This window comes from Astyanax mexicanus, chromosome 2 (genome assembly GCF_023375975.1).
Source record: "Astyanax mexicanus isolate ESR-SI-001 chromosome 2, AstMex3_surface, whole genome shotgun sequence".
Taxonomy (NCBI): Eukaryota; Metazoa; Chordata; class Actinopteri; order Characiformes; family Acestrorhamphidae; genus Astyanax; species Astyanax mexicanus.
Genome location: NC_064409.1, coordinates 9,236,568 through 9,249,686, shown reverse-complemented (window position 1 = coordinate 9,249,686; position 13,119 = coordinate 9,236,568). Strand labels below are relative to the sequence as shown.

Sequence of the window (13,119 nt, the reverse complement as noted above, 5' to 3'; positions counted from 1 at the left end):
CAATTCGGGCCTGTACTGCTGTTAAAAAGCAGAGGAAAGGGATGGGGTTTGTTAGCCAACTTTCCCATTTCACCTTAAATGGTGCAAGAGACAGCAGAGGCTGCATCATTTAAGGCGGAACAGAACAATTAAATAAAATGAAAGCTAATCCAAGCTCCCCATAACAGGAATTAAGAAATTGACAATTGTTCCTTAATCACCAACCTTTCTGAAGACATACAATGCCATAAAATTAGCTAGGTTACTGAACCTTAGTGCTTCTGATGACGTATCTGGTGCATGAAGTGTTGTCCCAATTCTTATGGGGAGGATTTCACCCTTTACACTCAAAGAATGGTTGGGGTAAGTGGTAGGGCCATGGGGTGAAATGGGATTGGGCTTAAAGCCTCATCTCATTTTCAGACTTACAAATACATTTTTTTGCTGTAGATTTTGATTAAATAATTGAACTTTGGCATTCTGACTGTTCTGATCTCCTTTAACAGGAAGTTTCATCTCTGAAGATCAGCATTCAGGGCATGAGGATGTAGATGAGGAGCTTCTCTCAGGTAAGTTGACATATACTGAATGTGTGTTAGAATTTTTATTGTAGAAGAAAGAATTGTTTTTTTTGTTTGTTTTTTTAGAGAAAAGTCCCATGCAATATGTGTAGGGTTCTGAAGTGTTTTAGCAGTTAGCATTAGGCTTCAGGCCGATAAGACTCACCCCTGAATGGGGAAATAGTGAGCGTGGTTAGCGGGTAATGCTAATGCTAAATTCATTTTATCTTTGACTACTCCAGTATATCCATGTCTGGTACAAATTAAAAACAATGTCTTGCCTAATGTACAGTTTGTAATAGTTATTTTAGCATTGCCCAGGGGTAACTAAAGGATTGCAAAAGGCATGTTGAGGTGAGTTAATATCCTTTGGTGTGTGGGAGTTTGTTTTTTTTTTTATATAAAAGGACACACTTTGATTTGTCAACCAGTTCTGATCGCAGAGGGCGACAGTACCAATACATTGAAAACCCCTTACTATTTTAAAAGTTTGAGTCTCTGAGTAACAGTGTCTTGCTGCCATCATCCTGATGCTGCTGTGCTGCAATGCATTTTTTAATTTTTGCAGAAAACTATGGCGAGGTCTATGATGATATCATACCTGCTGAAGAGAGCCCACACATTACAACAGGTTTGGATATTTTAATACGTACGATTTATTGTGGACACATTGTAAACATGCAAATTATATTTGCTTTTCACCTTAATCAAAAATATATCTATATATGTCTGTGCAGCATACATTATTATGGTTATCTCTTCTTTTGGTATTAAATACTGTTAATGGAACTAATTTTATCGCTGTATTTAAATAAATGATATTTCTCTGATTAAACGACATTAAATGCAATGACAAACTGAGACTTCCAGCACTAATACTTGCTTCAAATATAATTTCTATTATTTATATGCTGTTTTCCTTCCGTTATATTTAGACTATGATGATGTGGTGGAGGACGTACAGATGTCTGAAGAAGACGAATAGACCAACTGACAGAGATGGACCAGTCTGTCTACTCAGAAAAATCACTTTTAATCCATCTGAAACAAAACTAGGGAACAAAACATGCAAATTGTTTTTAGGTATCTTTTTTTTTTTATCATTTTTAACAATATTATTCATTTTTGCTGGGTTTCTGCTATCTGAATTGACATATATATATATATATATATATATATATATATATATATATATATATATATATATATATATATATATATATATATATATATATATATATAATGTGTGTGTGTGTGTGTGTGTGTCTGTGTATATGTATGTGTATGTATGTGTGTACAAAATATGTTTCAAAGCATTCATCTTTGGAGTGGTTACATTTATGTTTCACATATATTTTAATAAGATGTAAGAAGAATCAATACCAACAATGATGTATAGCAAGTATGATAATAAAGTGTGATTTTTTTTTTCACACCTATAAAGAATGTGTCTTCTTTTTTTTTATTTTTAAAAGCACATTGAGCAACATGTTTCAGTTAATTAATGCATTTCATACTGTTTTAGATAAATAAATTAATAATTACAGAGAGAATAAAGGTTTTCTCAACCACCCTTGTGGTCCCATGGGCTCACAAGTCTCTGGCAGTGCCAGAGTCGGCCCGTTTCTCTTTATAGATTAAGCAAGTTTGGACTCTTGTCGAGCGAGAGTGTGCTATGCAGCAGAGCATGTTCATACTTCTGCAGGCGCGTATCAGTTGCTCTGCATCGCTCTTCAGTTTAAACCACATAGGTGAGAATGCGAGGCCCAGTGGACCAATTACAGCTGCACCTGTCCACATTGCATATTAGAGCTTAGAGAGGTACGCATACGTATAAAATGGGCTTAAAGCTTAGATGCATTTCCACAAACATACCCTACACCCGCCTCACAGTGCAGACACACCGTCTTCGTTTGGTCCACCACTCGCTCACCAGCCTTGCTGTAGTTCACAGGGAACCCAAAATATTCCCACATTCAGTCAGAGTTTCTGTAATCAGGATTAAAACTAGTTTTATATACTCTGTAAAAGCATGAGAAACACAAAAAAGTTGTTTGTATGTGTAGTTAAAAGAAACTGTGACTTATCTTCATGGTGGATGTTATCTGTGTTTGGATCTGCTGTCTGCAGGTGCAGCTTTAATGCTGTATTTTGTGTGTTTACTCTCTCTGAAGTTTGTCTCCAGAAGGTTGCTGACTTTGTACCTTCCTTTGCCCACAGACACACACACCCACACACACACACAGACACAAGGAGGCGGAGCTGTGTTAATTAGTGCTGACGCTTTTTTAAAATATGGAGAAATAAAAAAATGCTTCTTCTGATTTGTCACTGAAAATGTTTGATAATTTCCTCTCCTCTTTCTAATAAGGTCATAGTGAGTGTGATTGGCCGCTGTGGGGAATCTCTCTCTCTCTCTCTCACTCAGGTTCTTGAGTCTTATCTGGCTGAGTAGAGGTGAAGCTTGTTCTGCTGCTGAGTTGAGCAGTGTGTGTGCAAGAGATGGACATCCCAGTTCTACTAATTTTCCTATTGACCACTGTCACTCTCGTCACATCTGGTAAGTATAATATACTGGCTAACTTTGTGGACTGTATGTATACTGGCCTCTTTTTCTGTAAGGGTGTTATTGAAAGGGCAGTGAATGGTATGAATTCCTTTATCCTTGAAGAACTAAACTACTTTCTCCACATCGGGCGAGGGATTGTCATGCACCGTGGGGAAACCCTTACTGATCCACTACCCAATCAGACATGCTGAATGATGTTGCATAATGTGGCATTCAATTAAAAACACTAACTCCAAACTGAGCAGGTGTCTCTGATAAGTAAATGAACAAGAATTATGTGAGAACTCTTTAAATAAACTATAGAGTATATATTTACTTTTTCATATTACATTCATGTGATTTACACTTTGCTATCATCCTGTCAGCCCATTTTAGTGTTGCTATAGAAGTACAAATTAGTGAACTGATTTCTTATTATCTCTAAATGGGAGCGTTTGATGTCCAGTAAGGTGTAATGATTTGGTCTAAACTGTATTTCAGCCTTGTTTGAGTATTATTCTTTGAGTATAAGTGAAATTATTCTCTAATTATCAGTGTGTTTGTTTTTACTCCACACAGGCAGTGTGAGGTTGGTGGATGGTGGGAGCCGCTGTGCTGGGAGAGTGGAGGTTCTTCATAGAGGACATTGGGGAACAGTGTGTGATGACTATTGGGATATGAGAGATGCTGCAGTGGTGTGTAGAGAGCTGGGCTGTGGGGAAGCCATAGATGCACCACGGAGAGCTCGCTTTGGATCAGGATCAGGACCGATCTGGGTGGAATATGCTAACTGTGCTGGATCAGAGTCTTCACTGAAGAACTGTAGGTCTTATGATTGGGGTAGACAGAGATGTAATCATGATGAAGACGCTGGTGCTGTTTGTGCAGGTAAGATGCAAAAAAATAAAACATATTACACTGAGATGTAAACAAATGTGATGAGGCCTGTGTTGGAATGTACTGAATGAATTAAACAACTGTTAGTTGTTTTATATACACCCCTGTAAAAAAACTTCTTTGTAACATGAAAAGTTTAAGCCTGAACCTAAATTCACTTTCATACACTTAATAAATGGATTATTACAGAGGTGGTTTTGAATGCTTTGGTTTAAAATTAGCAACTAAGAAATTATATATATATATATATATATATATATATATATATATATATATATATATATATATATATATATATATATATATGTATATATATATATATATATATATATATGTATATATATATATACATATATATATATATATATGTATATATATATACATCCTTTTATTTCAGTTAATGAAAAGTGCAAAATATAAAAATCACTGCCCCATATAAGTTTAATTCCCTCCTATTCAAATTAACCTCCCAGCCCTCCCAATGCTGTGTGTTAATATTAACGTACATGTTCTCTTTGCATTGTAGAAGTCAGACTGGTGGGCAGATCTCACTGTTCTGGGAGAGTGGAGGTTCTTCATGGAGAGAGTTGGGTCACAGTGTGTGATGCTGACTTTAACCAGCAGGATGCAGAGGTTGTGTGTCGAGAGCTGGGCTGTGGTTCTCCTGTGGAGGTTCTGGGAGCAGCTGCTTTTGGCAGAGGGGAGGGTCAGGTGTGGTCAGAGGAGCTTCAATGTAGAGGAAACGAATCTCAGATTCACTTCTGTCCAAAATCATCTTCACTCAAACACAACTGCTCCCATGATAATGATGTGGGACTGGTGTGTGCAGGTAAGAGCTAAATGTTTTTATGTATTTATTTTGATTTAGTCTGATTTTTCAGATTTCTACATCTGTTCCTCTCTCTCTCTGTTGTACAGACAGTGTGAGGTTGGTGGATGGTGGCCGTCGCTGTGCTGGGAGAGTGGAGGTTTTTTATAACAGAACATGGAGATCAGTGTGTGGTAAAAACTGGGATATAAGAGATGCTGCAGTGGTGTGTAGAGAGCTGGGCTGTGGGGAGGCTATATTCAAAAATGTTCAGTTTGGGCCAAGATCAGCCTGGATGGATGATGTGAACTGTAGTGGATCAGAGTCTTCAGTGAAGCACTGTAGATCAGCTGGATGGGTGGAACAAATTTGTAATCGACTTGCTGGAGTCATCTGTTCAGGTGAGCTCTCCTAAATCTTAAAATACTTGTCGTTGGAATGTATATCAGTTGTGCATAATTTATTTATTATAGCATTTCTTCCTAATCTGCCATAATCATGACCAACTTTCACCTATATTAACCCACTTTTATTTGGTTAAGACCACTAGATCAGTCACTGTTTGCTCAATCTCAGACCTGGTTTTGCGTTTAAAAAATAATGTGGCAAATTACTTTATAAAAGAAAACTTTAAGCTGTAATAAACCTAGTTAACACTTATAATACAGCCTGTGTTTTAGAGCATAAGTTCCCATAACTTACAGTGTGATTTCTCTGTATGAACTAGCACATACAAAATACTTACCGGGTCTTACTGGTACTTAAATGTAGGTAATAACTTGATATACTAAGTCAAATTATTTAAAAAGCACATTATTATATGGAGATGAAAAGTGATTTTCACTATAAGACAATACTGAATTATAGAAATACTATTGCTGTAGGCATGATGGAGAAATACATTTTTGTCATCTTTCCTTTCTGGTAGAAAATAATGGATTTCCATGCAGAAGTCCCATTCACGAAGAAACAGGCGTTAATATTTTTTAGTTAATTACAGTTACACCTTAGTTCAGCGGTCCATGGCCAGAGTTTTTATCTTTTTATATTTTAAGCAGTTCATTAATACATTTGTTTGTGTTCAGTGCTTAAACTGTTAATTGACTCCATGTGTAAGCCCACACTGCAGTTTTTCACTGTCATCAGTTCTTCACTAATATCAATTTCATCTGTCCTACAGTAGAACCCTGTGGAACTTCTTAAGGTTTCCAAGTACTTAATGCTGTGTGTTAATGGTAATGTACATGTTCTCTTTCTCTTATAAACTAATTTAGGGGTCAGATTGGTGGGCAGATCTCGCTGCTCTGGGAGAGTGGAGGTTCTTCATGGAGAGAGCTGGGTCACAGTGTGTGATGCTGACTTTGACCAGCAGGGTGCAGAGGTTGTGTGTCGAGAGCTGGGCTGTGGTTCTCCTGTGGAGGTTCTGGGAGCAGCTGCTTTTGGTAGAGGGGAGGGTCAGGTGTGGTCAGAGAAGCTTCAGTGTAGAGGAAACGAATCTCAGATTCACTTCTGTCCAAAATCATCTTCACTCAAACACAACTGCTCCCATGATAATGATGTGGGACTGGTGTGTTCTGGTGAGAGCTACATATTTTATTTATTTTTTCTTTTTAGAGTCTTGATGAAAAGATGTTCTTTTCTTAGTGGTCAGTGTATAATGTACTTCATGAAACATATTCTTCTTAATTCTTTTATTGATATAGTCCATATTTGTGCATGCTGGAATATAGCACATGTGAATAGCATTAAAATGAAGTTTTACCAGATTTTAAAAGATGCAAAATGATGTTTGAGTTGTGCATGCAATCTTTCTCTTTCTGCTCTTTAGAAAGTGTGAGGTTGGTGGATGGTGGGAGTCGCTGTACTGGGAGAGTGGAGGTTCTTCATAGAGGACAGTGGGGAACAGTGTGTGATGATAACTGGGATATGATAGATGCTTCAGTGGTGTGTAGAGAGCTGGGCTGTGGAGAGGCTGTAGATGCACTGAGTGGTGCTTACTTTGGATCAGGATCAGAACCAATCTGGATGGATAATGTGGAGTGTAGAGAATCAGAATCCATACTAAAGAACTGTAAATCAGCAGGATGGGGTAAACATAACTGTAATCATCCTAAAGATGCTGGAGTCATCTGTTCAAGTGAGTTACACTAAAAACTTAGTATGAACTTCTGTAATCAAAAAACCTTTTAACTCACTGCATAATGTTTGTTATATTTTGATCATACCTAGGAGCCAGGCTGATTGGTGGTTCTCGTTGCTCTGGGAGAGTGGAGGTTCTTCATGGAGAGAGTTGGTTCACAGTGTGTGATGCTGACTTTAACCAGCAGGATGCAGAGGTTGTGTGTCGAGAGCTGGGCTGTGGTTCTCCTGTGGAGGTTCTGGGAGCAGCTGCTTTTGGTAGAGGGGAGGGTCAGGTGTGGTCAGAGGAGCTTCAGTGTAGAGGAAACGAATCTCAGATTCACTTCTGTCCAACATCATCTTCACTCAAACACAACTGCTCCCATGATAATGATGTGGGACTGGCATGTTCTGGTAGGTATTACACTTCCTTTTGTCAATTTCACACAAAACACTGACAAAAACACACATCCACCAAATTCAGATAAGAGACAGGTGACGGAGACACAAATCCACCAGTTTGATTGATTTCTGTATTGCTCAATATTATGAAAAAGATATTAAGACATTAAAACATTAAGAAACCTTTAATTTGATTTGTCATTTATGTCCTTCAGGGCTAACCAGACTTTTTAAGTTTACAAGGAGTGCTGCAGAGAAGTCAAAAAGCAAAAAGCAAAAGTTTTATACATATGAAAAAATCTTTAGACTTTGACTATGTTGAATTGTTTTTGGTGACCATTTTAAAAGAAACTTACAAAGTCTTATTTTTTCATCTAAAACTACACGTTTCTTTTTTTTTTTATGTCTGCTGTTGATTTACAGGCAGTGTGAGGTTGATGAATGGTGGCAGTCGCTGTGCTGGGAGAGTGGAGGTTCTTCATAGAAGACAGTGGGGAACAGTGTGTGGTAATAACTGGAATATGCGAAATTCTGCAGTGGTGTGTAGAGAGCTGGGCTGTGGAGAGGCTGTAGACTCACTTAGTAAAGCTCATTTTGGATCAGGATTAGGACCAATCTGGATGGATGATGTGGACTGTAGTGGATCAGAGTCTACACTGAAGCACTGTAAATCAAAAGGATGGGGTAAACATGACTGTGATCATAGCAAAGATGCTGCAGTCGTCTGTTTAGGTAAACTGCTTTGCACATTTTGCTTACATTTTGCAAATAGGCAACATTCTTTATTACCTTGTGACTTTGATGCTTTATAGACTTTATGGTCATGGTGATAACTAGCTAGTCTCTCCATATGTCGTTGTAAAAAGTTCACTATTCATGTCAATACACTGATTACAAACCAAGTTCTTTATAATCCCAATATTTTTAGGAGTCAGGCTGGTTGGTGGTTCTCTCTGCTCTGGGAGAGTGGAGGTTCTTCATGGAGAGAGCTGGGTCACAGTGTGTGATGCTGACTTTAACCAGCAGGATGCAGAGGTTGTGTGTCGAGAGCTGGGCTGTGGTTCTCCTGTGGAGGTTCTGGGAGCAGCTGATTTTGGTAGAGGGGAGGGTCAGGTGTGGCCAGAGGAGATTCAGTGTAGAGGATATGAATCACATATTTATTTCTGCCCAACAGCATCTTCACTCAAACACAACTGCTCCCATGATAATGATGTGGGGCTGGTGTGTGCTGGTAGGAACTATCTCTTTAAACAAATAATACAGTTTCTATCTGATTTATACTGCACATTGATACAGAATGCATATGTACATAACATGCACATATAATTTTGTATAGATATGGCATGGTACATTTTACATTGAGGTGAATATTACTGTCTTATTGTTTCCCTCTGTTTTACAGAGAGTGTGAGGTTGGTGGATGGTGGAAGTCGCTGTGCTGGGAGAGTGGAGGTTTTTCATAAAGGACAGTGGGGAACAGTGTGTGGTGATGGCTGGGATTTGAAGGATGCTGCAGTGGTGTGTAGAGAGCTGGGCTGTATGGAAGCTTTAAGCATTGCTCATTTTGGATCAGGATCAGGAAAAATCTGGATGGATGATGTGAACTGTACTGGATCAGAGTCTACACTGAAGAACTGTAGGTCAGCAGGATGGGGTAAACATAACTGTCTTCATGTTAAAGATGCAGGAATCATCTGCTCAGGTAAATAGATGCAAATATGTGCTTTTGGAGGTTAAGAGTTAATTTTGATTTTATGTTTGTATGATAACATCCTTCCATTTCTGAATGTGTTTATCACATTTTTACATCTGTATACTCCAGGAAACCTGTGCTAAGCTAATTAGTATAATGAACCATCTACAAATGAATTTTCTTGTATATGAAGGCCCATTTTATCAGGAAAAGTTATGTAATTTATCTGCTTTTGGAAATAGCTTAAAAATTGCTATTAAAAGTTATGAAAAAGTTAATAAAATGATATGAAAAAACAAGGTAAGTGAAACATAACTGTGACTCTTATTAACCAATAGCAGAACAGAAATGTTGAATATAGAAAATAATTTTCTTAAGTTAATTCCCAACTGTCCTAATATGCAGCAATATTTTAATAATATGATTTAACTGCGCTTGGCTATAACGAGAACATGAATTAATAATAATGCTCCTCTCAGGAGTCCGGCTGGTTAATGGTTCTCACTGTTCTGGGAGAGTGGAGGTTCTTCACAGAGAGAGCTGGGTCACAGTGTGTGATGCTGACTTTAACCAGCAGGATGCAGAGGTTGTGTGTCGAGAGCTGGGCTGTGGTTCTCCTGTGGAGGTTCTGGGAGCAGCTGCTTTTGGTAGAGGGGAGGGTCAGGTGTGGTCAGAGGAGTTTAGATGTAGAGGGTTTGAATCGGAGATTTCTCTTTGTCCAAGATCACCATCGCTCAAACCCAACTGCTCTCATAACAGTGATGTTGCACTGATTTGTTCTGGTATGTATTTCACTTTCTCTGCCTACCTTATTTTTGTTTTGCTTAAACAGGCCCTATATTACAGGCTACAGTTCTCTATATTTTTTCTCTTTTTCCCAATCACCATATATATCTCTGATGTATAGACAATATCAGACTTGTAAATGGAAGCAGTCGCTGTGCTGGGAGAGTGGAGGTTCTTCATAGAGGACAGTGGGGAACAGTGTGTGATGATAACTGGGATATGAGTGATGCTGCAGTGGTGTGTAGAGAGCTGGGCTGTGGAGAAGCTGTTAAAATGCTGAGAAAAGGTCATTTTGGATCAGGATCAGGACCAATCTGGATGGATAACGTGCATTGTAGTGGAACAGAGTCGTCACTGAAATTTTGTAGATCAAGAGGATGGGATAAACATAACTGCAAACACACTAGGGATGCTGGAGTCATCTGTTCCGGTAAGCAAAACTTGAACATTTTCTTTTTAAGGAAAAGTACAAATATTGATCTCGTGTAATAACCCTCTGCAAATGTCATTCTTTATGCTATATTCCATTGTTTGAGTTAATTTAATATACATATCAATAAATAACTAGTTGCACCCAGAATGAATTGTCAGATTGCAGTGCTCTTCAAAAGGAACATAAAGGTTTCCAGGAATAATAAATTATTTCATTTAGACTAAGATGAGTAATATTTAAGGAACTACACATACAGTGTGTAATGCAACATGTCAGATGTGTGGCATTCCTAATGTGCTTTCACTAATGTGATTTTGCGATGTGGTAGATTGCTGATAGTGGGTCCAACAGTATCCAGCACTTTTTAGTGGATTAGTGGATTGACCTGTCAATGTGTTTAGCCATGGCATAGCACATCTTTCTTCTGACTAGCATTGTAATCTGATGCTTTCTTCTGGGTGCAGTGTTTTTTGATGATCAATTTACACAAATACTATACTGTAGGTGACAAGCGAAGACTTGTTGGTGGTCCTCACGCATGCTCTGGGAGAGTAGAGAAGCTTCATCGGAATTCTTGGGTTCCAGTGTGTGATGCTGACTTTAATCAGCAGGATGCACAGGGTGTGTGTCGAGAGCTGGACTGTGGTTCTCCTGTGGAGGTTCTGGGAGCGGCTGCTTTTGGTAGAGGGGAGGGTCAGGTGTGGTCAGAGGAGCTTCAGTGCAGAGGAAACAAATCTCAGATGTACCTCTGCCAGACATCTCCTTCCTTGAAACCCAACTGCTCTCACAACAAGGATGTGGGACTAAGATGCTCTGGTATGATGAAGTATGTTTGTAAAAATTTTAGATTAGTACTAAACTGTGAGCAATTAGTTTGTAATTACTGTGTTTTTTTTGTTTTAGCTATTATTGTTGCCTACTATTTTTCCTCTGTAAATTCAGGTCACACTCAGGCTCGGTTGATGGACGGCTCAGATTCCTGTTCTGGTCGAGTGGAGCTCCAGTACCTCAGTGAGTGGGGTACAGTGTGTGATGTAAGCTGGGATATGAGAGCTGCCAGTGTCCTCTGTGCTCAGCTGAAGTGTGGGAGTGCTGTGGCTGTGTTGGGGTCAGACTGGTTTGGGGAGGGGAGTGGCCGGATCTGGGCTGATGTGTTTGATTGTCAGGGAAACGAAACACACCTGTCAAAATGTCCCATTTCATCATGGAGTCGAACTGCATGCTCTCATAAACAGCATGCTGGAGTTATCTGTAGTGGTGAGTTCTTACAGTTGCAGTATAATAAATAACTGAAAGTTTATTACTCCTTCATTTTAAGCCAAGTAATATTTTTTTTTCTCTTTAGGTTCCTCTCTGGCGTCTCATGAGGGAGGAGTGCGGTTGTCTGGAGGGATGGAGTGTGAGGGGGAGGTGGAGGTGCTCTTCAGGCAGGACTGGAGGAGAGTTCTGCTGGAGGGATGGAGTGAGTCTGAGGCCTCTGTGGTCTGCAGACAGCTGGGCTGTGGTTCTGTACTCAACATCTCCAGCTCCTCTTCATCCAGTCCTGAACACAGCTACATGAATGTGACGGGTTTCAACTGCTCTGGGAGTGAAGTTCATCTGAGGAACTGCAGCAGCTCACAAGCAGTTAAATGCAGCTCCACAGAACAGCTCTACATCACCTGCTCTGGTAAGCATTGCACAGTTAATATATGTATAATTTTATTTGTATGTATGATAACATGCAAAAGTGCCTCTATTATCCATATTTTTGAACATTTGAGAATAATTATTTGGCAAATTTGAGTACATATACACAACACATATCTTGTGAAAGGAGTTTGAAAACATCTTTTGTATTTGTGTAAATTTTAGGTACATCTAACACAGTCCACAGCTCCATCAGGCTGGTTGGTTCTGGGGGAGACTGTGCAGGAAGGCTGGAGGTTTTCCACAGTGGATCATGGGGGACAGTGAGTGATGAATTGTGGGATATTGAGGATGCGCAGGTGCTCTGCAGACAGCTGCAGTGTGGAGTGGCCCTCAGTGATCTGGTACCAGCCCGGTTTGGATCTGGAACTGGAAACATATGGCTGAATGAGGTGGAGTGTGAGGGGAACGAGGCGTCTCTGTGGAACTGCAGATATCAGCTGTGTGGAGAGGATGAATGTGGACACAAGGATGATGTAGGAGTCATCTGCTCAGGTACTTCGTATCTTGAATTGCTCAGTTTGTAATGATCTTGTAATCAAGTACCAATGCCCTGTCTATGTACAACTGGAGGTACATTTTGAATAATTAAAGAAGAAACTTTTGCAAGTTTAAATCAATGTGCATAACAAGCTAGCTATCTTTCTCCCACCAGAGTATAAAGAGATCAGACTGACTGAGGGCTGTGAGGGGAATCTGGAGGTGTTCTATAATGGAACCTGGGGGAATGTGTGTGTAAATGGGATGACTGATGAAACGGCAAAATTGATCTGTCGAGAGCTGAATTGTGGAAGAACTGGCAGTGAGTCTTGGTCTAAAGCAAGAGTAGAATCTGCTCCTAACTGGCTGGATGATGTGAAATGTAGGAAACATGACTCCACTCTGTGGCACTGTCCATCTTCTTCCTGGGGGGAGAACAGGTGTGATAATCGCAATGAGGTTGCTTGCATTACCTGCTCAGGTAGGCAGATATGATGAGGTGTTAAAGACTTTAAAGAATGCTATAACTGTTGTAGTTTGTAATTGAAATTTCATAATATTTGATTTTTTGTCCTACCACAGAGAATGGAAATACTCTAGATTTGACAAATTGGCTGTGTGATTCATCTCCTCATGAGAGACAGTGCTCAAGTAAGAAAACTTATCATTATCAAAATGATCATGTCTTTGATAAACTACATTTTCTTTCTTTTTGACTGCATGTTC

At 39.3% G+C, this 13,119-nt stretch overlaps 1 protein-coding gene across 1 annotated transcript in view; it reads left to right on the top strand.

The window, feature by feature from the left end:
- Positions 1–13,119, top strand: part of LOC107197295 (deleted in malignant brain tumors 1 protein-like) — a 48,820-nt gene that overhangs the window by 30,936 nt on the left and 4,765 nt on the right. The window contains exons 35-40 of the mRNA XM_049474218.1: positions 486–548; positions 1,108–1,170; positions 1,475–1,522; positions 9,913–10,221; positions 12,569–12,874; positions 12,976–13,044. Coding sequence (XP_049330175.1) covers positions 486–548; positions 1,108–1,170; positions 1,475–1,522; positions 9,913–10,221; positions 12,569–12,874; positions 12,976–13,044 — 858 coding nt within the window. The remainder of the gene's footprint in view (positions 1–485; positions 549–1,107; positions 1,171–1,474; positions 1,523–9,912; positions 10,222–12,568; positions 12,875–12,975; positions 13,045–13,119) is intronic.